The 27,713-nt window shown below is 40.4% G+C and overlaps 1 protein-coding gene across 3 annotated transcripts in view; it reads right to left on the bottom strand.

The window, feature by feature from the left end:
- The window catches only part of ST8SIA6 (ST8 alpha-N-acetyl-neuraminide alpha-2,8-sialyltransferase 6), a 171,709-nt gene that overhangs the window by 21,136 nt on the left and 122,860 nt on the right, over nucleotides 1-27,713 (bottom strand). For all 3 annotated transcript variants that reach the window (XM_064592006.1, XM_064592007.1, XM_045870192.3), the window contains one exon: nucleotides 21,857-21,943. In XM_064592006.1, the coding sequence (XP_064448076.1) occupies nucleotides 21,857-21,943 (87 nt within the window). The remainder of the gene's footprint in view (nucleotides 1-21,856; nucleotides 21,944-27,713) is intronic.

Genomic DNA, 27,713 nt, shown 5'->3' with positions numbered 1-27,713 from the left:
TAACTGGTATTTTGACATCATTTCAATATCATACAGGTTGACATAAGGTGAGGTTATGATAAGTGCACAGAGGGAGGACTGCGGCTAAGCTGGGGGAAAGGGGAAGATGGTGTGAAGGTGTTAGGACAGCACCCAGCGCATGGGCGACCCAGGGAACAGAGCTGTTCAATGAATGAATAAATCTGTGTTTGTGAGGATGGATGGCAGGGCCAGGAGGCCAGAGTGGAAGGCCAACTGGAGGTAACAGGGGTCTATGACTAGAGTTTGCTTAACTAGAGATTAAAAGGACCTCCCCTGAGCAAGTGATTTTAGAGTGCAAAGGGCAGGAGTGGGGTGGGGGAAGATGTGAGATCTACTTACTGGGTGAGAGGACATGGGTGATGGATAGACCAAGGCGGCCAGGAGACAAGACAGTGGTTCCACAAGAAATTGTGCCAAATTCAATGTCATGAAGATTTTTCCCTGTTTTCATCTAAGAATTTTATGGGTTTTGTCCTTAAGTTTAGGTCTTTGATCCATGGTGTGTTAATTTTTGTGTATGACATGAGGAAAGAGGTCTAACCTTTTTTCTATGTACAAGGATATTCAGTTTTTTCTCCATCGTTTTTTGAACACATTGTCCTTCTCCCATTGAATGGTCTTGGCACCCTTGTCTGAAATCAACTGGCCATATATGTGAGGTTTATTTCTGGCTCTCTATTCTGTTTGTCTATATGGCTGCCCTCATGCTAGGAACACAGTAAATGCATTTTATACATTACATGTAATCCTCACAATATTCTTTTGAAGTAGAGATTCTTACTTTCATTTCATAATTGAGGAAACGACCTCAGAAAAATTAATTCCCCGAAGGAATCACAGCTAGTAACTGGGAGACAAAGGATTGAAACCCATCTAATTCCAAACACTGGAAAGAAAATCAGTTCCTAGAAAGACATTTCTCCCTGGGGAATTGAACCCAGACAGTTAAAAAGCACTCAAACAAAATAAACTGACAACTCTGCAGAGTTGGAAATCATTAAATAAAAAGAAAAAAAAGAGTGGCTCCATGACCTGGTGCTCATCTAAGTCTTCCTGAACTCTTGACATTCCCTCATGGAATTCCTTCATCTCCCAAATATTTGCCAAGAACATCCTGTGTTCCTGGCACCATGCTGGACCCTGGGAACATGTCAAGGAATAAAAGAGACTCTGTCCTTTCCCTTGTCTTGTACCCGGGGACGGTACAGTTTAGAAGAGAGGCAGAAAATGGAAGAAGGCTTCCGAGCAAAGCAATAAAAGCGACTAACAGTTTGCCCACTATGTTCCAGAAGCAAAAAAAGCCCACCAAAAAAAGCCCACAAAACCCCAGGAATCTCTTTTGTAGAAAGCATCACTGTACCACGAGGGAAGAAAATCCAGAGAAGGTTGTAGAAGCAAAGAACAAGAGAAATATTGTATTCATAAGCTGCTAAAGTTCTCAAGAAGAGGAAATAAATTAATTCAGAAAATATTTTTCAATTTTCAGTTTGTACATGACGGGTAATGGCAGAGGACAAGAGAAAGTCAAGAGAGAAAGCACAGACCAAAACTGGAGAGAAACCAAGAAAATTAAACGAGACACACAAGGGTGCCCCGGTGGCGCAGTCAGTTAAGCGTCTGACTCTTTAGCTCCGATCATGATCTCAGGGCCGTAGGATCGAGTCCCACATCAGGCTCCACACTGGGCGGCGAGTCTGTTTAAGATTCTCTCTCTCTCCCTGTGCTTCTGCCCCGCCCCCTGCTTGTGCTCCCCGCCCCCCCCCGCCAAATAAAAATAAAAGAGACACATTAAAGTGAAACAAAGAGTTAGAAAACCCTCAAAAAAGCAGAACTAAGAGACAGTCACACAAACGACCAGGACAGAGAGACCCAGACCCATCAATTATCCAGACAGAAATTCAAATATTCACATGATCTCATGGAAACACAGGCTTAGGCAGGCACAACATTTGACAGAAAGGGGCCAGAAAGAGAGCCGTGACAGAGGTCCCTCTAGGGACATTAAAATCAAAACATGTGAGTTTGGGGCTCAGCCATGTTCGAATCCTAACAGTCAACTCCTATGTGGCTCCTACGAGGTCCCAGACATTTTTCCAAGCCCTGTACCAGAGAAACTTAATCCATTCTCATTACAGCCCTATGAGGGCAACACTATTATCATCCCAATTGTTCTCCCCATTTTCCAGATGTGGAAACTGAGACACAGAAAGGCTAAGTTTCTTATCTGAGGTCGCACAACAAGGACTCAGATTTGAGCCCTAGTCAACATCTGTGTGCTCTTTACCACTGCCCTACCCTTCCTCTAAATACTGCTTTACGCAACACAAATCAACCATTAAGAGACATGCAGAGGGAAAGAGTCACTGATCCAGCCCACAGAGCCACTGTTGTAAGACCTGCAGATAAAAGCTCTGACCATCAGGAAAATATCTGCATCTTGAGACGTTTTGTAAATTGTGATTAAATATTCAAACTGTGCTGAATCTTCATGACTATATGCAGAAGAGAGCAAAATAAGGGAGCAAAACAGTATCCAAATCCTTCCCTTGGGGGACCAGACCAAATGGATACAGGTTACAAGGCTGAGGGTGGCAAACTGGTGTTCACAGGATCAAGGCCAAGGCTGAAAATTTTTGTCCTGGCAACCAATTTCCTGGGGCTGGGTATGAAGACAGAGCTCTTAACAAGAAGAAAGGGTCTGACACCGAGGAGAACAAATATGAACAGCCAGCACCAAGAGGGCAGAGGCAGGAATCAAGTTTAGGGATATGGAGCAGTGTTCAGGGTAAACTTATTTATTCATTCAATTATGTGTACATTTACTCAGCAAATCAAGATCATAGTACTGTTCTCAGTACCAGGGATATATTAAAAAAAAAAAAAAAAGTGAATGTCAATGGAAAGCTTGTGGTCTAATGGGAGAGAGCCCATGGCAAAAACTTACATCACGCCCTCAGCCCTATGCACAGGGGCTGGGTGAGGCTGTGCCAGGCCTGCTACATACCACTAATGTGGAAGAACCTGGAAGGGGGACCCAGCAGTCCAAAGGGAACTTCCTTTTGTGACAACGGGGTGGATTTTTGAGACTGACATGTTGCCAGTGTGAGGTATGGAGTCCACCATTTGGGGTCTGGGCTCCTTCCTACCCCGCAACACTCCATAAACCACAGAAAACTTAGGTGCTGCTCTGAGTGGAATAATCCATTTGCTTGAGTCCTTAATCTTGTGTTGACGTTTTGCTGGGTCAGTAATAAAGCAAAGCAAAAGCAAGTTTAACAGAGCCCAACTGCACCTGCACATAAACCCAAGGACCTGGGCCAGCCCTTGAACAGGAGCACATAGGAAGGTATCCGATCCGAAGCTGGGGTGCCAGGGCTCAGGACCCCAGAAGAAGCAGAGCTTAAGCTGAAAGTCAAAAGATGAGCAGAAGTCAGCCAGGCAGGGCAAGAGAAAGAGATGGAGGGGCAAAGAATGTTTGAGAAACAGCAAATAGGGAGTGTGAGAGCCTGCAGGAGAGAAAGAGAGAGCATGGAACATGCAAAATCCTGAACGAAATTCCATCTGGCTTGGGAGACAGGGTACTAGGTGGGGAACACTGCAGAACTATATCATGAGACATCTTATAAAAGAGACAAGGTGAACAATTTGGCCTTCTATGGGAAAGGGCAAATCACGGCAGGCCTTACGTAAGGCAGTGATGCTAGGACAAGCATTTTCAGAGTCCTTGAGGAGGACAGATTGGAGGTCTGGACAAAGGTGATGGGATCAGGCAGGAGGATATGGCAGTGGCCAGTACTGTGGGTAGTCTCCAAGGATGGCCACCGTTGGCTCGGCCTTGTGCTATACGGACATGTTGCTCCTCACATCAGGAAGTGGAACCTAAGCTCCTCCCTTGAATCTGGGCTGGACTTCTGATTACTCTGACCAAGAGAATGCTGCAGATGTGGCGTTCTGGGACTCCTGAAGCTAGGTCCTAAACAGTCTTGTGGCTTCTGCCGGAGTCTCTTGGAACGTCCACTCTCTGAACACTTCCTGAGGGAACCCAGCCATCACGTTGTAAGAAGCTCAAGTCACATGCCGGGGCTCCTTGAAGGTGGTAGAGATAGCGGGCCTCGCTTGAACTCTTATGAAAGCCCGTATCAAGCACCAGCTGTGGGAGTGAGCCAGCTCCGATGACTCCAGCACTAGCCACCTCGAGACAGAGAGCCTATGGCCTTTGACCGAGAGCCCCCCAGCTGAGACCAGACAGCCCGTGAAACTGAAACCAGGAGAGACTATCAAGTCACAGTTTCCAGCCATCCCAAGTTCTGGAGCAGTTGATGATGCAACAACAGATAACCAGAACAGCAGGTAAGAGATAACTGGACAAAGGTTAAAAGATAATTAGAGTAGCTATATCAGTCAGGGCTCTCCAGAGAAACAGAACCACTCATCTGTCTGTCCATCCATGTATCTACCCATGTACGGACATATGTATGTATGTACGTATGTATGTATGTATCTAAAGAAGTTTATTTTAAGGAATTGGCCCACACAGTTGTGGGGGCTGGCAAGTCTATAATCTGTAGGGCAGGACCCAGACTGGTGATTCAGGCAAGAGTGGGGACTGCAGTCTTGAAGGAGAATCTCTTCTTTCCTGGGAAACCTGTTTTTGCTCTTCGGGACCGAGTGAGGCCTGCCTGCATCATCGAGGGTACTCTTTACTTGAAGTCAACGGATCGTAGGTGTTAACCACATCCACGAGCTACCCTCGCAGCAACACCCAGACTAGCATTTGATTAAACAGCTGAACCATGAAGCCTAGCCAAGTGGACACACAAAAGGAACCACTGCGGTAACTCAGATCAGAGTGAGGGTGGGGAACAGAGAAAAGCAGATCGGTTTGACACACGTCGGAGGTGAAACTGTTGAAGTTGGCTGATTGACTAGAAAGGAGCCGGGAAGGACAAGACATCAAGGGTAGCACGCAGGTTGCTGATGCAGGCCGCTGGGAGAAGCATGGCGCTCTCCCCGACACGGGGAGGGCCCCAGCCTTTTCCTAGTGAAGCGGCGACCTTTCATCATGTTCATTCACCGTCAGGCTCATTAAGGGAAGATGGGATCACACTGCAGCCGTAGAACTGGTAGAACGAATCTAGAAGTTAGATCGTGAAAAAGCAGGGTTGTGAAGTCTGTGGAAACAGGAGAGACCTTCGAGCATCCGGCTGGCTGCCCTTCGGGAGGAGGTCTAAGCAGCGACCCAACTGACCTTTCAAGGCCCCTGCTAGGGTGCTAGTGGCATGACTAGTCCCTGCCTTTTATAAATCATCAGGTTTAAAGTCAATTGCGAATTACATAAGCACGGAGAACACAAGTTCTAAAAGTATGAAATCAACTGTTAAGACGAATGTTAAGATTTCTGAATATATTTTACTTTGTAGCCAAAAAAGAATAAAAAAGAAATCCAGGTCACTGCCCTTATGGTTCCGTGCGTGAGGAGAATATAAAGAAGTCTTAATTTAACCCAAACCATTGGTGACAGAATTTATACTTCTCCTTGGTCAGATATGTTGAAGGGGAGAAAAAGGGAGGATAAGAAACCATTTTCTTCTTTCTTTTTTCTGGCAACATAGTTAAGATCCTGAATGAATACTCTGAGCTCTGTGAAAACCGAGTTTTATCATCATAATGGGAATCAGTGTTACGTGTAAGAGCACTAACGTGCTACTATTCTGTGAAGGACTTCCTCAGGAAAGCATTGTCAGTCTGTTCTGTTTATACCACTTTCTTTCCTAAAAGGTCTCATGATTTCATAATCTTTAACTTTTTTTTTTAAAGATTTTTTATTTATTTATTTGAGAGAGAGAGACTGAGAGAGAGAGCACATGAGAGGGGGAGGGTCGGGAGGGTCAGAGGGAGAAGCAGACTCCCCGCCGAGCAGGGAGCCCGATGTGGGACTTGATCCCGGGACTCCAGGATCATGACCTGAGCCGAAGGCAGTCACTTAACCAACTGAGTCCAATAATCTTTAACTTTGAAGCCAAATCCTAATTGTATGATTCAGTGAAAAGCAATGCACATGTGTCCCAAAGGGCTCCTTCTGGGCGCAGGACGGAGATGGAAGGAGAGGTAAGAGGCCTAAGAGGCCGGCTCAGCTCACAGTCCTGTAATGAGCCTGATCCAGATGCACAAATGGGCCCTAAGTGCTCCTGGAGAGCCACTAAAGGTCAACCCACATCTCAGGCGCCCCTCCAGGATAGCACTCAGGGCTCACGGTGGAATCCATCCCCTTCCGCTTTCTGTCTTCAGCCCCCAACTCAGCTTCTGTTTCTGCCCGGCCTCGGGGGAACTGTGCACTCATTTTCTTGCTTTTTTGCGGCTTTTCCCCACGTTCTGACTTTTCATCTCTGCCCTCTGGCTTCACCCAACAGATAAGAATTATGCAGCCCCACCCTGAGCTCATTACCCTTATTCAGTCCCAATCGGGGGGCTAAGTAATCTGGAGGAAGGGCATAATGTGTAACTCTGCTCTATCATCAGGCTGATTAATTCTCAGGCAACTCAGTCATTCCTGGTGAGACATCAGAGGATGTTACCATGTTACCAGAGAGAGGGAGACAAGCCACGGACTGTTCATTCAAAAGTAAGTCCTTTTCTGCTGCAAATAATGCACAGGAAGATTATAACCTAGAAAGTTGAAGCTTAGTATTTTCTGCTCTGTGTGACCTATTTTCCATCATGAAAAAATCAAAGAAAGTTCAAATAGAATAAACTAAATAGGAAATGCTGGTCCTTATCAAATGCATGGGAAATCCACATGAAATGCATCACAAGAGCGAAACTGAGGCTTAGAAATGTTTACATGTCTCCGTAGGCAGAGGATTGGGACTGGGACTGTTCCAGTTTTATTGCCACTCGTGGACTTGTTGTAGGTATTACAAATGGCAAGAGCTTAAGCTATTTTTAGTAGAATATTAATTGCAAGCTAGACAGATATTAAACTGAAAATAATAATAGCTATCACGTACTGAGACTTTAACATACCACAGACTCTGTATTTTGCATGCTGAATATTCATAAAAACTCACAGAGGAAGGTATTTTCTCCATTTTACTGATAGAGAGACTGGCTGGAAGAAGTGGCTTAGCCTAAGAGTGATAGTGCTGATATTACAAATAGCATTCTGCTCTAATAGCCCCTGCCAAAGGCGCCTTTAAGATATTCTAGTGGGGACTCAGCATTCACAGAGGAGACCGGATTTAAACTAAAATGAAAGGCTGTGGGAAACAAACAGGAAAGGTCAGTGATAAGATGCATGGAGCCAGCCTGAAGCGGAGCATGGGCTTCTGAGCTCAGAAACCTGACGATGCTTTCCAACCCCTACTTCCTATACTGAGCCTTGACCCAGTTTTAGAACCATCTAGAAAGCCTCTTGGTTCCTCCTGATGAAAATATTTTCCAAGATGATTACTTTGCACTTTATAAAACACATGGGTGACGGATTAGCCAGGTCTACAAAGTAATCACACACACACACACACACACACACACACACACAAAATGGAAACTCTTACTTGGGATCAAGGCTACGGAGGAGAATGCATTATAGGACGGACAGCAACAATGACCTCATCAGCTTGTTCAGGGAAGGAGCTTCCTGAGGAAGGGATGATTGACGGGGGATCTGAAAGATGAGTACGCATGAACTGGGGGAGGCGGGGGAGGCAGAAGGGATGGCGCTGGAAGGGCTCTGTGGCTGAAGGTACGTGTGAGTTAGTAAAAGGCCAACAAGATGGGTGAGAAGAAATGCGGTGAGCAGAGAGGCTGGAGGAGTGGGTAATGGTCCTACAACACAGGGCCTTGAGGGAGCTCAGTTTTGGTTCTGAAAGTAATAAAAAAAAAATCACCAACAGATTCCAAACTGGGGAGGGGAGTGGTGAGCATGGCAGAAGCAAGATGTGACCATAGACCCTAGTCCCATTCAGAAGACTCCATCTGGCTCTGTGTAGAGAGCGGTCCTCAGGAGGGGCAATGATGAAGCCCCAAGAGCGCACCCAGCCACGGTCAGTGCTGCAATGCCTGCCATGGGCCAGTAGGGGGGGTCCACGTTCTAGAGCGAGATTCCTAAAATACAATGGGGACTTGAGGGTGGATGGGTAAGGGGATGAGGAAGAGGGAGTCGAGAGAACAAAAGGAGTGGCACAGAAGTCAAGTATGAGACTCTTTCAAGGAATGAGGAATGGTCTAGAATGTCAGAAGATTGGTAAGAGGTGAGAGGTCAAGCAAAACGGGAATGGAAAATGCCTTCTGGGTTTGGCAGTGTGGGGTTGCTGCTGACCACAGGTGAAATGGGGTGGTTAAGGAGGTGGGTGGAAGGCAGAGCGAGTACAGCTCACGCTTTCCAGGGTTTGGAGGAGAAAGAGTCTTTGTGTGAGAAGGGAAATGAAAAACAAAATCGAGATGGCCCGCAAAAATACTGAACAGTACATCAAAAACTAATGATGTACTGTATGGTGACTAACATAACATAATAAAAATAAAAGAAAAAGAAAAAAAAACTAATGATGTACTATACAGGAACTAACTGAAGATAATAAAATAAAATAAAGTAAAATACTGTGATTTTAGAATCAATTGGCTCACAATGAATGTCAGTTTTAAACTGAAAGAATAGTTTGTATCATTAAAAATACAATGATCTAAGAATTCCAGTGATTCGCAGGGCTTCCAAAGGCCTTAAAACATTCCATTTCAGGGCTCCTGGGTGGCTCAGTTGGTTAAGTGACTGCCTTCAGCTCAGGTCATGATCCCAGGGTCCTGGGATCGAGTCCCGCATCGGGCTCCCTGCTCTGAGGGGAGCCTGCTTCTCCCTCTCCCACTCCCCCTGCTTGTGTTCCCTCTCTCGCTGTGTCTCTCTCTGTCAAATAAATAAATAAAATCTTAAAAAAAAAAAAATTCCATTTCAGCCCCAGCAGATCAGAAGAATTAAGGGCTTCAAACAGTCCTTCTTTCTAGCAACATGTCTATATGTGAATTAAAATAGAGCTGTCCATGAGATTGAACTCGCTGCCCAGAGCACTAGGAGAAATTCCAGAAGCCCAGAGGGTATCTGCGGTTAGTCAGTGTGGTTATCAGACTGAAAGGTACGTTGAGGGTATTGATAGTTACCCCTGGTTCGGACTGACACTGATCACACAGAGGAGTTTTGTCTTCAAATCCCCAGCTCTCTTATACAATTAAAAAGGTGCAGTGGACTCTACATTTGGAATTAGAAAATCAGACATGGGTGGTCGTCCTTAATGAATCCAGTTAGATACAGAATAGAAGGCAAGGGGTTCAGAAAAGCCCATCCACTAATCATTCACACCTTAGCATGAATTAGTGCATGACATTTCAGTGGCGATCTCGCACAGAGAAACTGGAGTTTTGAGGAAGGACGAGGGAGACAAGATTTGGGGACGTGGAAACTTGATACTGCGGGGTGCATCTGAACCCCGGAGGCTTTGCTCTGAAAAGTAAGAGAGAAGCAAAGAAGCTTTACAGAATATCAGAAAAGGGAGGTAGGGGGAAACCCAGGCCCCTGACGCAGAGGGGAGGTTCAATACATTCTGAAATATATATGAAATGTAAAATGAATGAACGCTTCCCATACTTGGCCATTTTGCTGAAGGTTCATCCTAGCTCTACCTCAGCCCTCTCAAAGTGCTGCTTCATAACCTGGCAGCTGGAGAAAAAGCCAATAGGATATGGGATCCAATGTTCAATATGGGATCAATATGAGTCTCAGGCTAAGGAAGAGAATAAATAAAGACGAAATTCAGTCGGCAACTCAGATGACTGAGTTTTTCTCTTACTAGCTAATGTGTGCACTGATATGTTTAAGCTGATGAAAGACCAGCCCATCTATCTGAGTAGAATATAAGAACCAAATATAAAAGAATAAGATTACCAAAGCCCATGACAGGAAGACAACTGAAACTCGGAAGTAAAGGAGTGCTGTTGGAACACTGGAGAAATATCTATTTACTGGGACATCATACTAGAGTTTAAACAATGTAAAGAACCAACAAAGACAGTGTAAGCAGTGTAATAAGGAACAGAGGGTTTGAAAGGTGGGGCAGCCTAAAAGGATGCTTATCTGACTCGGGTTCAGAAAGCAATACGGTTGATACTGAGTAAAACTTGAAAGGTAAGTTTTGAAGCAAAATTTAGAAGATCGGTGAATCTTATGTGGGTTTGATGACTTTTTACGGCAAGGTTTATATTCTGAAAACTAAGACAGGAACTACGCCCTAAATGTACAAGAGCCAGTTTCTATTGTTAAATACAGCAGGTGTAATGACACGGTGTGGTTTTTGTTGCTTCTCTAAATGCACGGGCATGCTGTATGGCATGACAAATAGAAGATGATATGACAGGATATTAACGGTGAAAAATGTTCCCGATTCAGAGGAAACGAGAAAAAAGAAGCTTTTTCAATCTGACAACTGACCCAAAACACCTATCACAAAGTGCACACATCTTAACTTAAAAAAAAAAAAAAATATGTATTGCTTTGAGCTGTCCTCACAGTCACCCTGTATGAATCAGAAACAGCATGCCTTTGAGGGGCATGAGGAGGAGGGGAACAGTGGCTCAGAAAAATGAACATGGTTTTGTATAATCAAAAGAACCCCCTAATAGAGAAGGCTCCTGGTTCTCTCCACGAAATCTGTGCTACAAAACAAAATGCCTGGGATAGACTAGCATTCAGTAAATGAAGAAAAAAAAAAAGACTACATGGAAAAAAAAAAGTGTAAGCTTGTGACATACAGACCAAAATCAAACCATAACCATTGCTTTTGGAGAAATATTTCAGAAATTAGTTGGAAGCTTTGTTGGTTAAACTAAGTCTGGTTGCTCAGTCCTATGATTTCTCGAAAAACATTGATTAATTTATCCATCTATTCATATGAAGAATTTATATCCTTTCACAAAACTAAATCTTTAAATGGCACTGTTTCAGCCATGTAATTATCATGTAGTAAGAAAATAATATTAACATATGTGATATAAGGTAAGTTGATTTTGTTCATTGCTCTATTTTGTCCAAGGAGCTCTAATAAAAATGAAAGTAACACATTGGCTGATATTTTAGAAAACTCAATAAATCTACTGATACAACATCGGAACCTTTTCTTATATATCCCACACAAGAAAAACAAAGGAGTAACTTTCAAGAAATTTTAATCTAATCAAACCCAGAGGGGATAATTCCAGATTTAAGAATATTGCTACCAGGCGATAATTGTCTGTAACAAAGTAATCAGACACAAAATACCTGTTTTACAAGTAATTTGAAAGGCATCTCATTTGCATGAGTCTTAAAATAAATGTGTGCATTTACATAATAGCACTGTTTTCTGCCACTAAACTTTCAGTAAATATGTGACTGATAATATTCAGTCATTTTGGTTTCAAACTCACATCCACAAAGCCCAGGGACATTTAAAGAAATCAAAGGGCATTAGAGGATCTGAAAGAAACTAAAAACAAAATAATAACAAATAATAGCATGAGTATTTACGGGGTGGGGGAGGGAAGTAAAATGAAAATTCAGCACTGTTGCTTTGTGTACCTATTAGTTTTCCATAATTGATTATACAAATGAATACAGATCTTTTAAGTAAGAAGACAGTTCATGAAAGCTAATGCAGTAATGGCCACACCAGTTCCCAGGGAATCTAGTACTATTTACTGAAGCTCAAAGGTCTTCTGCTGGGATAAAACCTGCCTACCAAAAGTTCCCAGAGCTTCGCAAAGGAGTTTTCAAGGGTGAAGTGGAGGAAGTAAAGAAAGAGAAGTAGGGAGCATTTCATATTATCATGTTTAATTTGGATTTAAGCATGTTGGTATGATTCTCAAATATGTGAGTATCCTGCTGAAGCACAGGATTATCCATCAGTTTCTAAAAATGCCAGGGAGAGAATGTGAAGAGCAGTAATTCCTCAAACTGAAATCCAGGTTTGATTTTCCACAAATTTATTATATGTGTATCAACTCATGCTTGGGGGAAAAAATGTAAGAGGAAGATCAATTGATTTTAAAAGCAGAAGGCAGACAGCTCAACATTCTTAACTCTGTACAGCTCTATGTAAATGAAATTAGATGCCAAGAGAAAGATAGAAGGTAGGACATTTTCAACTCTTGCTTATGAAATCCCTCTTTAGGTTCAACTAGGATCTTGCAGAAATGCAATTCATAACTGAAACTGAGCTTGTCCAGATGACAGGGAGGGATACATCTGCGTTAGGGCCACACCGAAGCTTATGGTCATCACATTTACAGGGAAGATGAAACAAGCAATATAATCCCGAAGCAAACAGAGCCTCAGGTCTGGAAGTGTTCTTAGAAATACTGTAGTCCATTCTGGGGGTCCTAGACTCCTTGAGAAGCAGATGGAAATCAGGGATCTTTTTTCCTGGAAACATGTACAAAATTTCAGATACAGCTTCAAGAACTTCAAGGAACCACTCACATGGACCTCAGATGTTTTTCTAAGGCAGAGAGAAGCCAGGGACTTGAACCCGAGGCTACAAGTTCTTAGACTCATGATGAAGTGCTGAGTGAAAAAAGGCTTAGAAATCGGTAAAAGGAGGACAAACACTGGCAAGTGGGGAAGGGGGGAATGCTGAGAAGATAGGCTTTTCGAGGGCCACATTTTTAATTAAGTTTTTAAATCTACTATAGTTAACATAGTGTTATATTTGTTTCGGGTGTACAACATATTGATTCAATAATTCTATACATTACTCACTGCTCCTCAAAATAAATATACTCCTTAATCCTCATCACCTACTGCCCCCCCTCTTGCCTCCCCTCTGGTAACCATCAGTTTATTCTCTATAGTTAAGAGTCTGTTTTAAGGGTTGTCTTTCTTCCCCTTTCTTTGTTTTGTTTCTTAAATTCCACATATGAGTGAAATCATATGGTACTTGTCCTTCTCTGACTGACTTATTTCACTTAGCATTATACTCTCTAGCTCCATCCATGTTGTTGCAAATGGCAAGATTCCATTTTTCTTTATAGATGAATAATATTCCATTGTATATATATGTATACCACTTCTTTATCAATTCATCAGTTGACGGAGACTTTGGTTGCTTCCATCATTTGGCTATTGTAAAGAATGCTGCAATAAACATAGGGTTGTATATATCCTTTTGAACTAATGTTTTCATATTCTTTGGTGTGATTACTGGATCACAAGGTAGTTCTATTTTTAACTTTTTGAGGAACCTCCTTACTGTATTCCACAGAGGCTGCACCAGTTTGGATTCCCACCAATGATTCATAAGAGTTCCTTTTTCTCCACATCCTCTTGTGTTTTTTATTTTAGCCATTCTGACAGGTGTGAGGTGATATCTCTGTAGTTCTGATTTGCATTTTCCTTGATGGTGTGTGATGCTGAGCATCTTTTCATGTGTCTGTTGGCCATCTGGATGTCTTCTTTGGAGAAAGGCCTATTCATGTCTTCTGCCCATTTTTTAATTGGATTATTCATTTTTTGGGTGTTAAGTTGTATCAGTTCCTTAAATATTTTGGATACCAACCCTTTATTGAATATGTCATTTGCAAATATCTTCTCCCATTCTGTAGGTTGCCTTTTAGTTTTGTTGATTATTTACTTTGATATGCACAAGCTTTTTATTTTGATGAAGTCCCAATAGTTTATTTTTTACTTTGTTTCCTTTGCTTCAGGAGACATTATCTAAAAAGAAGTTGTGAGGTTGTTACCACCACTGTCAAACAGGTTACTGCCTGTGTTCTCCTCTAGGATTTTTATGGTTTCAGGACTCACATTTAGGTCTTTAGTCCATTTTCAGTTTATTTTTGTGTATGGTGTTAAGAAAGTGGTTCAGTTCATTCTTTTGCATGTAGCTGTCCCATTTTCCCAAAACCATCTGTTAAAGAGACCTTTTCCCATTGCGTATTCTTGCCCCTTTTGTCAAAGATTAACTGACCATATAGTTGTGGGTTCATTTCTGGGCTTTCTATCTTGTTCCACTGATGTGTGTGTCTATTTTTATGCCAATACCATACTGTTTTGTTTGCTACAGCTTCGTAGTATACCTTAAAATCTGGGATCATGATACCTCCAGCTTTGTTTTTCTTTTTCAAGACTGTTTTGGCTAGGGGTGCCTGGGTGGCTCAGTCATTAAGCGTCTGCCTTCGGCTCAGGTCATGATCCTGGTGTCCTGGGATTGAGCCCCACATCGGGCTCCCTGCTCAGTGGGAAGCCTGCTTCTCCCTCTCCCACTCCCCCTGCTTGTGTTCCCTCTCTCGCTGTGTCTCTCTCTGTCAAATAAATAAAATCTTAATAAAAAAAAAAAAAGATTGTTTTGGCTATTTAGGGTCTTTTGTGATTCCATATAAATTTTAGAATTATTTGTCCTAGCTTTGGTGCAACTGTAAATGGAACCTTCCTAATTTCTCTTTCTGTTGCTTATTAGTGTATAGAAATGCAATGGATTTCTATACATTGATTTTGTATCCTGTGACCTTACTGAACTTACTAGTTCTAGTAGTTTTTGGTAAAGTCTTTAGCATTTTCCATATGTAGTATCATGTCATCTGCATATAGTGAAAGTTTTACCTCTTCCAAATCAGTAAATCTGGATGCCTTTTATTTCTTTTTGTTGTCTGATTGCTGTGGCTAGGACTTCTAGTACTATGTCAAATGCCAAATAAATTTGGTGAGAGTGGACATCCTTGTCTTGTTCCTGACCTCGGAGGAAAAGCTCTGTTTTTTTACCATTGAGTATGATGTCTGCTGTGGGTTTTTCATACATGGCCTTTATTATGTTGAGGTATGTTCTCTCTAAACCTACATTGTTGAGGTTTTTATCATGAATGGATGTACTTTGTCAAATACTTTTTCTGCATCTATTGAAACGATCATATGGTTTTTATACTTTCTCTTATTGATGTGATATATCATATCACATTAACTGATTTGCAAATATTGAACATCCTTGTAACCCAGGAATAAGTCCCACTTGATCATGATGAACGATTTTTTTTTTTAAATGTATTGTTGGATTCGGTTTTAGTATTTTGTTGAGGTTTTTTGCATCTACGTTCCTCAGGGATATTGGTCTGTAGTTCTCTCTCTCTTTTTTAGTGTTTCTATCTGATTTTGGTATCAGGGTAATGCTGGCCTCATAGAGTCAATTTGGAAGTTTTCCTTCCTCTTCTATTTTTTAGAATACCTTGAGAAGAATAGGTATTAACTCTTCTTTAAATGTTTGGTAGAATTCGCCTGTGAAGCCATCTGGTCTTGGACTTTGTTTATTGGAAGTTTTTTGATTACTGATTCAATTTCATTGCTGGTAATTGGTCTGTTCAAATTTTCTATTTCTTCTGATTCCATTTTGGGAGGTTATATGTTTCTAGAAATTTATCCAATTGTTCTAGGTTGTCTAATTTCTTGGCATATAATTTTTCATAATACTCCCTTACAATTCTTCGTATATCTGTGGTGTGGTAGTTATTTCTCTTCTTTCATTTCTGATTTTGTCTATTTGATTCCTCTTCGTTTGTTTGTTTGTTTTATGAGTCTGGCTAAAAGTTTATCAGTTTTGCTGATCTTTTCAAAGAATCAGCTCCTGGTTTTATTGATCTGTTCTATTGTGTGTGTGTGGTTTTTTGTTTTGTTTTGTTTCTACTTCATTTATTTCTGCTCTATTTTTATTATTTCCTTCCTTCTTCTACTGCTTTTGGGTTTTGTTTGTTGTTCCTTTTCTAGCTCCTTTAGGTGTATGGTTAGATAGTTTGAGATTTCTCTTGCTTCTTAAAGTAGGCCTACAGTGCTCTAAACTTCCCTCTTAGAACAGCTTTTGCTGCATCCCAAAGATTTTGGACTGTTGTGTTTTCATTTTCATTTGTCTCCATGTATTTTTTTATTTCCTTTTTGATTTCTTGGTTGACCCATTCATTGTTTAGTAGCATGTTATTTAGCCTCCATGTACATGTTCTCTTTCCAGATTTATTCTTGTAGTTGATTTCTAGTTTCATAGCAGTGTGCTCAGAAAAGATGCACAGTGTGACTTCAGTCTTTTTTGAATTTGTTGAGACTTGTTTTGTGGCCTAATATGTGATCTCTTCTGGAGAATATTCCATGTGCACTTGAAAAGAATGTGTATTCTACTGTTTTAGGATGGCATGCTCTGAATATATCTGTTAAATCCATCTGGTCCAGTGTGTGATTCAAAGCCACTCTTTCCTTATTCATTTTCTGTTTGGATTATCTGTCCATTGATGTAAGTGGGGTGTTAAAGTTCCCTACTTTTATTTTATTACTATCAATTACTTCCTCTATGTTTGTTACTAACTGCTTTAAGTATTTGTGTTCTCCCATGTTGAGTTCCTACATATTTACAACTGTTACATTTTCTTGTTGGATTGTCTGTCCCCTTAATGATTATATGGTGTCCTTCTTGGTCTCTTGTTATAGTCTTTGTTTTAAAATCATCTTATCTGGGGGCGCCTGGGTGGCTCAGTTGTTAAGTGCCTGCCTTCGGCTCAGGTCATGATCCTAGGGTCCTGGGATCGAGCCCCGCATCGGACTCTCTGCTCCATGGGAAGCCTGCTTCTCCCTCTCCCATTCCCCCTGCTTGTGTTCCCTTTCTCACTGTGTCTCTTTCTCTGTCAAATAAATAAATAAATAGATAGATAGATAGATAGATAGATAGATAGATAGATAGATAGATAGATAAAATCATCTTATCTGATATAAGTATCGGTACCCTGGCTTTCTTTTCAAATCCATTTGCATGATAAATGCTTCCCCATCCCTTCACTTACAATGTGCATGTGTGTCTTTAGGTCTGAAATGAGTCTCTATTTATAGGCAGCATATAGATAGGTCTTGTTTTTCTATTTAGTTACCCTTTGCCTTTTGATTGGAGCATTTAGTCCATTTATATTCAAAGTAATTATTGATAGGTATGTATTATTGCCATTTTGTTACTTGCTTTATGGTTGACTTTCTTTAATGATATACTTGGATCCCTTTCTCTTTATTTTTTTGCATATCTATTACTTGTTTTTGATTTCTGATTACCGTTCGGTTTGCATATAACATGTTCTCTATATAGCATATTAAGTTGATGGTCTCTTATGTTTGAACCCATCATTTACTCCTCTCTCCCCACACTAGGTCTATGATGTCATACTTCACATCCTTTTATTGTGTGAGTCCTTTGACTGATCTTTATGGATATAATTTTTCTTACTGTTTTTATGCTTCTTACTTCCCTTACTCTTGCTTGTGGTCTTTCCTTTCCACTCAAAGGGTCCCCTTTAACATTTCTTGTAGGGCTACTTTAGTGGTTATGAATTCCTTTAACTTTAGTTTGTCTGGGAAACTCTATCTCTCCTTCTATTCTGACTGATAGCTTTGCTGGATAGAATATTCTTGGTTTCAGATTTTTTCCTGTCAGCACTTTGAATACATCATGCCACTCCCTTCCATACAGGGCCATAGTTCTTACAGAAGCCAGCTCTAGGCTACACTCACCTTTTTTTCTTCAGGAAAGTCCAATTTCTCTTAATTATAGTAAGGAAATGTCTTCCACATCTGGCTGTCCCGGTGTCTGCTTGACCGCAGCCTGCTCAACGTGGACTTATCTTCTCAAAAGCTATCTCCCTTTGAAGTCTGTCTGCTTTTCACTAGCACTACTATTATCCCAATCAAACAGACTCAAAATCTCACATTTGTCTTCAATTCTCTTTTTCTTCTTCCATTTGAAACCTAGGAATCAAAAAGCAACCAAGTCCTGCCAATGCTTCTGTCATGTCTACTGCATCCATTTATTGGGTTCCCTCTTTCTGATGGGCACTGGAGATACAAAAATAAGGAAGACACACCATGCTTCCAAAGAGCTCACTGTCAAGTGTCCCTTCCTTGATATTTTTATAGCTACCACTGATGTTCTAGATGTTCATCATTCTACAGTATCTTTCTACAGCCAGCCCCTGACCACTCTGGCTTTCTTCAGTCTATTCACTCCCTCCTAAGACTCCAATTCACATAACATTTTTCTGACCAGACACATTCCCTGAAATGATAAATTCATCATGTAATACCCTTGCGAGGAATATCTCCATGAGGTTCTGGTATCTACAGGAAATCTGTCGTCTCTACTCAGATCATCAGAGCTCTGTGTGTCCTGGGCTCACCCCTATCTACCTGCACGTCTTCCCTTTAACCCAAGTACCCTTCAGTACAGGTCCCTGCTCCAGTGAAGCTGGTCCTGAAACTGACTGATGTGTACTCTGGACCCCATCACCCCTCCCTTTACACTCATCCTCCAAGTCACGGTTCAAGTCCTGTCTCTTTCCACAGAATGTTTCAAGAAATGTTATATCCCACACTGACCATGCATTGATATATTACAGTATTTATATAAATCACTCATTTTGACACTAAATCATAAGTATTCATAGTTTTATTTTTTGTCTTTCCAAACGCTACAATTTCTTTGAGGTTGGTAAGAAAACTTTGTGTTTTTCTTATGTACTTTCAGATGTCCATTCATTTGAAATATATTTACTGAGGTCCTACTTTTGTGCCCTGCACTATACCAGGCTGAGAGGGTCTACTGTGCTTTAATGTAGTAAAGCCCTAAATAGATATTTGTTGATAAACAAAATTCATCCCCTCTGCTAGCAAGTGGCATATTTATTTAAGAAAAATAACTCTTAAAAGCTGTCTTATTTTTAGATCATGTGGCCAAAGAAGTCCCATAATTTCCCACTAGCCCCTCAGTGTCAATTGTTGGTAGTTAAAACAATCAGGCTGGAGGAGGATTTAGAATATACTCACTTGCTCATATTCGTCAGAATTTAATGCACCTTTTGTAATTCCTGTTAAAAGGATATGATCACATTTTTAAGGGTCACATTTTGCTCTTCTTTAACTTGGCATAAGAAGTTCACATAAAGAAAGTGGAGAATTTGCCATCTTTAATAACAGGAGATGTTTCTATACTGCCAGTTTTAAAAATAAGCCAGAAACTCCCCAGATTTAGCCAGCTGTATTAGTAAAAATTTAGGAAAGTAGGCAGTTTATTATTATTTAATTGCACAGACTTCTGTTGAGGGTGTATATAATTTAGTTTACAAATATGACCATAAAAAGAACATTCCAATATAATAAATATTCAAGTCAATAAATAAATGTCACCGTGACTGTTCTCTTCCATGACAACAAACAATAAGTGCTATAGTCCCAGATGTGTACTTAAATTGGCCCTGGAGGGATAGATAGGCCATGGGTAATCATCATGGTTACTGATGTACTTTTTATACCAACATGGTACTAAGGAGAAAATGGCCATTCTGTCTACATATCATCCATGTCTACGGCTTCTAGGCAGCATAATTTGCAGCAGTGACTCTCAAGCAGCTTTGTATTTGAAGAGACTCCTGACTTTTATCACAAAAAAAGAAAGAAAAAAGGGAAAAAAAACTTTAAAGAGAATTATTTTTTTTTTAATTGAACCAGACCCTGTGTAAAAATCTGCAGAGATCATGTAAGGCTGAGAATGAGGTTACCTTCTTCAAGAAAGGATTTGCTTTTGCTTCTATCAGACATCTGGGCTTAGGGTAGATCTGAATCCAATTGAGAATGGAAATGATTCAAATCTGGGCTTCACTCATTGAGAAAATTCATCTTTTCTAGGGATTGCTGGAAGCTCTGCTCAGCCTCTCTGCCTGTCAGCCATGCTTTTGCATTCAGCAAGTTCCTTGTGAGAAAAAGCAGCCTTAAATGCAGGGCTCACCTCCCTTGGCTTCCTTCTTCTTCTGGATTTTAGTCCTGAAAATTCTCCCTGCCTTGGTAGCTTGCCAGTGCCCTCAAACAGTGCACTTCGCTTAGTATACTTTGCTTATTTAGTATACTTTATTTTCCTTGTATTATTTGCAGGAGGTCTGAGCTAAGGTGGTTTCACAGCTGGAAGGAGAAGCTCCTTTGGTGATTGGTATCACCCTACTTTGGTGATTGGTGTCACTACTCATTACACTTTCTAGCTGATTATCTTGGACTAATCTTTAATAGCTCAATACTTCAATATCTCCCTCTTCCTCTTTTGTCTCTTCTGTGCATGTAGAAAAGTCTCTCTAAACCAGACTCTTTGGCCACTTGTTGACCCTGTGATCATTTAAGTTACAACTGCCCATGAACTTTCTACCCAGTCTCCTGGTCACGTGGATCTCTCAAGTCTAGTCTTGAGTAGGACTATGTCTTAGTCCATCTGAGCTGCCATAATAGAACAGTATCAATGGGGATTGTTACAAACAACAATTTATTTTCACAGTTCTGCAGGCTGGGAAGTCCAAGATCAAGGGACCGGCAGATTAGTTGTCTGGTGAGAGGCCACCTTCTGGTTCTTAGATGGCCATCTCTTAATGTGTCCTCACATAGTGGAAGGGGCACAAGGACAATCTGGGATGTCTTACAAGGTCATCAGTCCCATTCATGAGGGCTCAGCCCTCATAACCTACTCACCTCCCAAAGGCTCCATCTCCAAACACCATCCCATTAGGAATTAGGTTTTGAATTTATGACTTTTGAGGGGACACATTCTGTCTATATCAGACTATGTAGCATAAAATATCCTGGAAATTAAATACACAAGGATCTCTAACTGAAAGGTCAGTTAGGAAAGATGCTTAATGGTATCCTACAGGAAGTCAACCCATCCATGAGTCTACCCGACAGAAGAAAAATACTCACTTTGAGCTCTAACCCAGTCAGGAAGTTCCTCTTTCACTCACTGGGAGCTGGCCCGAACCCTTCTCAAACTGGCAGCAGAATTAAAAGGCAGCTGGTCCAGTGACCGGAGCATAAAGTGACTGAAGGTGAGACAAGCAGAGCCATAGCACTGTGTAAATAAGAGCTGCCCTCCCACAGTAAAGAAAGACAAGGAGCAGATACTTCTTAGAGAATCTCCAGGGAAAGCAGGCTCTTTAAGAAGGTCTTCAAAAGTCTTAAGGCTTAAAGTCTGAAAATCTGAACCAGTAAAGATAAAAATATATTTCCGGACTGTAATATCATAAAATAATTTGGCACCGGACAAAACACGTGTTGAATGCCTAGCAAAGAATGAGAATGCAGGCCAAGAGAAGCAGAGCAGTGTGGACCACACAAGCACAGAGACAACTGGCCCGCTGTACGATACGACTGGGAGTAAGAGGTCCCAGAGAAGTTTCCATGCACCCCTGAAGAACAGTGTTGGGACACAATTTCTTTCTGTCCAGGTGGGCTCCACGTTATGCAAGGACAGGACATCTCTATAATCATCAACTGATAACCTGGTCTTGTCAGGTTGACGGCTCCTCCCCAGGTTATTAGCTGTAGCAACTCACACTTCTGAAGGTGGCTGGGGTTTAAGAGCTAACAAGAAACACTGGAAGGGAAAACACAGGAAGGAACACAGTTTTTGTTTGGAAGTGATGGGACCTTGGATGAGATTTTCCCTCTATGTTTTCCAAACATTCCAGAACGCGACCGTATTTTATTTACAAACTAAATAAATAGCAAATATAAATGGTATAAAGAAGCAGCAATGTCCTCTAAAATTTCTTTTTTCAACTCAAGATTTTCTGTAATGAATCCCAATAACAGAATTAAGTTTCTATATAAGAGATGGGGAGGGAGCATCATGTGCCTCAGGAGGGGGTGTGAAGATTAAGTCAATCCGATTGTCAGCTGGCCCCTTCTACTTTCCTTCAAACAACACGTTATTTCCCATACAAAGCAAATACACAAGACATTTTTAAATCTCGTAATATTTATGAAGAAATTCTTTACCTAAAATTCTCATATTCTTCTTCTTGTCGTTTCCATGGACAGCTCTGTATATTTCTGATAATCTGAAGATAGTCACTCTCTAAATACCTAAAAGTCAAATGTCAATAAAATTAGAAAACAGAGATCCCACATATTGCTAAACATACATATTAAGTGTCCTAGAGGGCACTTTGAGAATCTGCTCATTTTAGCTAAGTCTTTTCTGAAATAAGGTAATGTAGGAATAAGTTAATATCATACCCATTTCCAAACCACTAGGAACATAAATTTGGAAAGAATTATTATGTTGATTTAGGAACGTGTAATTTGCATATATCATAAGTCAAGTCTAATATTACAGATAAACCATGACAGCACCTCAATTCACATTCATATCTTATAGCCATTTCATTTTGCTATAACTCACTGACAAACATATTTTATAGATGTTTACCATAAATATATAATTTATCATTTTTTATATTCTAAGTTGACTTATTTACCTTGGAAAATATATATAAAATTTCCCTAAAATAACCATCTTAAATTTTAATTCTGAATGGTACACTAAAAAAAAACAGATTAAGTTAAGAGAGATGCTTATATATTGGCATATAAAAATCTATAGGCTCAGCAGTACAATTTTGTGGGATCCCAGTCCCCAGTAAATCTCCTTCTACCTGAAATTTCATCAGTAAGTATTAATTCCTTTAATCATAGAATAGCCTTTAGTCTTTAAGGGTTATCATTTCAAATGCAAGTACTGGGGCCCCTGGATGGCTTAGTTGGTTAAGCATCTGCCTTCAGCTCAGGTCATGATCCCAGGGTCCTGGGATCGAGCCCCACATCGGGCTCCCTGCTCCACGGGGAGCCTGCTTCTCCCTCTGCCCCACCCAGGTGCCCCCTCCCTCTTCCCCACCCACCCCCCACAGCTTGTGCTTTCTCTCTGTTTCTCTCAAATAAATAAAATCTTTTAAAAAATTAAAAAATAATAAAATAAAATAAAGTGCAAGTACCCCTTTGTGTGAATTAAAAAAAAACCTTAAATTTTCTTTCAATTAATATCTTAGTCATTAGTTGCCTACCACTTGAGATGAAGGCTCTGCACTAAGGAGATGGAGTATGTGCAGTGGGTGGGTGGAGAAGGGAGAGGGCCATGAAAAATCCTGTCAGAAACCACTCCCGCATCTCCATCCAGCAAAATGAAGAGCCTCCAAAGCTTAGCTCTGAAAGAGCTATTTGTTATAAGTAGGATAAGGTCATCAACCAAGTAACTCCTCTCCCTCTGAAGTTTACCTTTTGGGTATCTTTGTCTTCAATATGCCACCACAAATAAATATATATATATATATATATATATATATATATATATATATATATATATATATATATATATATATATATATATATATATTTTTCCCCTTGGCTGCTGTTGGCCCAGCTAAGAAAATTCTGAAAATCTTGAAAGACTGTTATATACTAAAGGAGAAGCAAAGCAAAAAGCTATCACAGGAGAGGTTAAAAATAGTTTTACTTGTATACAGGCTTCCAACCTTAACAGATTTACCTCATTCCCATGGGTACTAAGACTTGTCCAAGTATGCCAAGGAGCCTGAGAAATCTATATCCTCTACCTCCAAAGTGTTGTCTAAACGTGATACTCCCCAGCTGGAGTAAATATTACCTGTCTCCACATGGTAGGGGAAACCCAGAGACTCTGCAAGTATTAAGCTCAAAAAAAAAAAAAAAAAGAAAGAAAAAGAAAGAAGGAAGGGAGGAAGGAAGGAAAGAAAGGAAGGAAGGAAGGAAGGAAGGAAGGAAGGAAGGAAGGAAGGAAGAAAGAAAGAAAGAAAGAAAGAAAGAAAGAAAGAAAGAAAGAAAGAAGAAAGAGAGAAAGAAAGAAAGAGAGAGAGAGAGAAAGCAAGCAAGCAAGCAAGCACATTCAGCAACCTACCCAAGGCTCTCTCAATTTCTGGCTCTTCAGGAGAGACATGACATGGTGCCTATGCTCTCATGTCTGGAGAGTCTTGTCTACCACCATGGCATGGTTTTTAGTCATTTCATCATATTCAAAACAGGACACTATGTGTACCAGGGTTTCTCAGGCAAAGTAACAAAAGAATTGCTATCTCGTAGGAAGGGAAAAATGAAGGGGGGGAAATCAGAGGGGGAGATGAACCATGAGAGACTATGGACTCTGAAAAACAAACTGAGGGTTTTAGAGGGGAGGGGGTGGGGGGATGGGTTAGCCTGGTGATGGGTATTAAAGAGGGCACTTATTGAATGGAACACTGGGTGTTATATGCAAACAATGAATCATGGAACACTACATCAAAAACTAATGATGTAATGTATGGTGATTAACATAACAGTAAAATTAAAAAAAAAACTAAAGATGTAATGTATGACTAACATAACATAATAAAATTAAATTATAAAAAAGAATTGCTATCTCACAAAGCTCATTGAAAGAGAAAATGAAAAGAGAGAAGCCAAATACAAATATCTTCTCTTTAAATCAATGACAATGGCAACTGTATGTGAAGTCATCAAGATAAAGCATAACATAAAAAGTAGAGGAAGTATGAAATTACTATCCTCTCCTAAAAACTAAATGTGTCAGAGTTTGAAGTTTTCTTTAAATGCCATTTGTTGGGTGAAAAAGAAATTAAATTTCTCATGATGTACAGCTAAGACAGACTAGTGAACTTGAAGACAGAGCAGTAGAAACTATTGAAAATGAGACATAAAAGGCAACAAAAGATTGAGTGAAAAAGTTACAATCACACAGCTGTGAGACAACCCTGAATGGCTAATATATGGGAAATTATGACCCAGAAAGACAGAAAAGACAATTTTTTTCAAAAAATTATGGTGGCAAAATTTCCAAATGAGAAGTATAAACCCACAGATCCAAAAAGCTCGACAAACTGAAAATACAAGAGACATTTAAAAAAAACCCCAAAAACTAGAGGTTCCTGGGTGGCTCAATCAGTTAAGCACCCGACTTAGGATTTCTGCTTAGGTCATAATCTCAGGGTCAGGAGATTGAGCCCAGAGTAGAACTCCATGCTCAGTGGGGAGTCTGCTTGAGGATTTCTCTCTCTCTCCCTCTTCCTCTGTCCCCTCACTTGTGCAAGTCTGCTCTCTAAACGCATAAATAAATAAACAAATCTTAAAAAAAAACTACACAAAACACACAATAATAAAATTTCTTTAAACCAGTGATAAAGAGAAAATCTTAAAAGTAGTTAGAGAAAAGACAGGTGCCTGGGTGGCTCAGTCAGTTAAGCAACTGCCTTCGGCTCAGGCCATGATCCCGTGGTCCTGTGATTGAGCCCCATGTAGGGCTCCGTGCTCAGCGGGGAGTCTGCTTCTCCCTCTCCCTCTGCCCTCCCCTCCCCCACCCGCTCAAGTTCACTCTCTCTCTCAAATAAGAAATAATCTTTTTTTAAAAAGTAGAGAAAAGAAACATACATACATAGAAACAAACTAAGATTACAGCAGACTTGTCAGAAACAATGCAAATCAGAAGGCATGGAACAAACCATTAAAATAAAGAACATCATTTAGGGGGACTATCAACCTAGATTTCTACAGTCAGCAAACCATTCAAAAAATGAAGGCAAAACAGGGACTTTCTCAGACATACAAAGGCTGAAAGAATTCATACTGGCAAACCTGCAGGAGAAGGAATGCTAACGGAGTCCTTCAGGCAGAAGAAAAAGGAAACCGGAGTAAATCTGGCTCGATACAAAGTAACGAAGAACACTAGAAATGGTAAATATGTAAATATTTACAAAAGACTTTCTTCTTTTTCTACATCTCTTTAAAAAATAATTGACAGTTTAAAGTAAATATAATAATAATATATTGGGGAGTTTATAACATATGTAGAAATCAATGCCTGATAACTACAGAACAAAGACCAGAAAGGGGGATGATATAAATCACTTTGAAAGCAGACTGTGATGACAAAAAGATGTATGCAGTTGACCTTTAAATAACACAGGGGTTAGTGGTCTTGACCCCCTGTGCAGTCAAAAATCCACATATAACTTTTGACTCTGAAAAAATGTAATTACCAATAGTCTACTATTGACCAGGAGCCTTACCAATAACATAAACAGCCAATTAACACATATTTTGTGTGTTAATTTGTATGTATTATATACTATATTCTTACAATAAGGTAAGCTACAGAAAAGACAAAGTTATTCAGAAAGTCATAAGGAAGAGAAAATACATTTATAGTACGATACTATAAAAACTCCACATGTAAGTGGACCCATGCAGTTCAAACCTATTTTGTTTAAGGGAAAACTATACTGTTCACTAAAAGCAATGAGTAAAAACAAAGCCATAAAGAGTGAGGATGTAATCATAAAATACTCAACCAAAAGAAGGCAGGAAAAGGAAAAGGAAAAGGAACAAAGAGCAGGCAAATAGAAAACAAACAACATGATGGTAGATTTAAACCCAACCATATGAATAATCCCAGTAAGTGTAAATAATATAAACATACCAATTAAAAGGCAGAGAATGTCATCTTGGATTTTAAATAAGCAAGAACCAATCACATGTTACTTACAAAATAAGCATTTCATATAAGTAAAGAGGTTAAAATTAAAAAGGTGAGAAAAGATATACCATAGTAGAACTAATTAAAACAAAGCTAGAGTGGCTATACTCATATCAGACAAAGTAGTTTTCTGAGCAAGAAATATTACCATGAAAAAAATAAGAGCAGAACTTGGTAAGAGAAAGAAATGAATGAAATCAAAAGCTGTTTTGTTTTGAAAATAAAGTCGATAAACTTATGGTCACATTGCTCAGGTGAAGAACAGACACAAATGACCGAGATGAGACCCATGTTGGAGACTGCAGCACTAACAGTCCTACAGACATAAAAGTATAATAACTTTATGCCAAAAATTTGACAACTTGGACACAATGGACATATTTGTTGAAAGACACAAACTACAAAAGCTCTCTCAAGAAGAAAGAGAGGTCAGAATCAGAGGGAGATGTAACCACAGAAAAGTGTTCAGAGAGATGCAACATTGCTAGCTTTGAAGGTGGAGTTCAAACAGAGAACAGTTCTGGTTCAAGATGGTGACACAGAAAGATCCTGAACTCACCTCACGCACAGAGTCTACAGCTACATATGCAACAATTTCCTCTTAAAACAAAAAAATACAAAACTAAAGCCTGGCTGAGTAACAACTACACATTGTGGGGCACCTGGGTGACTCAGTTGCTTGGGTGTCTGCCTTCAGCTAGGGTCATGATTCCAGGGGATCGAGCCCCGCATCAGGCTCCCTGCTCAGTGGGAAGCCCGCTTCTCCCTCTGCCCCTCCCCCTGCTCGTGCTTTCTCTCTCTCTCTCTCTCTCAAAGAGATGGATGGAATCTTTAAAACAACAACAACTACACATTGAAGGAAACCATGTCAAAGCAGGGAGAAAAGGCTGGGATGCAATCTCACCATAAACCCCATCCCCAAAGCAGTGACCCACAACTAGCAACTAGCTAGCAGGGAACTCAAAACCCAGAGATTCTCCCTGAGGAGCAAAGGGTTTGAATCCCATGTTGTGCATTTCAACTTTCAAGACATCCCCTTGACAGATGAGCCCTCAAAACACCTAACTTTAAAAACCAGTGGGGCTCACGTCCCAAGACCCAAAAAATGGGAGCAATCTGAGAAACTGCTCTTCAAGTGCTTATGTGCTTCGACTCACCCACCCCAGGATCCAGCTCAATGACAGCTGATTGCCCCAGACTTAAAGTGAAGGAGGCTCACCTACTTATATAAAAGCACTGGACTAAGGAGGCAGGCATCTAATTTAACACACGCATCTAGGAGCCTACAGGACCATT

This window comes from Mirounga angustirostris, unplaced genomic scaffold (assembly GCF_029215605.1).
Source record: "Mirounga angustirostris isolate CCGP_5_RB_7025 unplaced genomic scaffold, mMirAng1.0.hap1 SCAF_5, whole genome shotgun sequence".
NCBI lineage: Eukaryota > Metazoa > Chordata > Mammalia > Carnivora > Phocidae > Mirounga > Mirounga angustirostris.
This window is presented reverse-complemented; position numbering and strand designations above follow the sequence as displayed.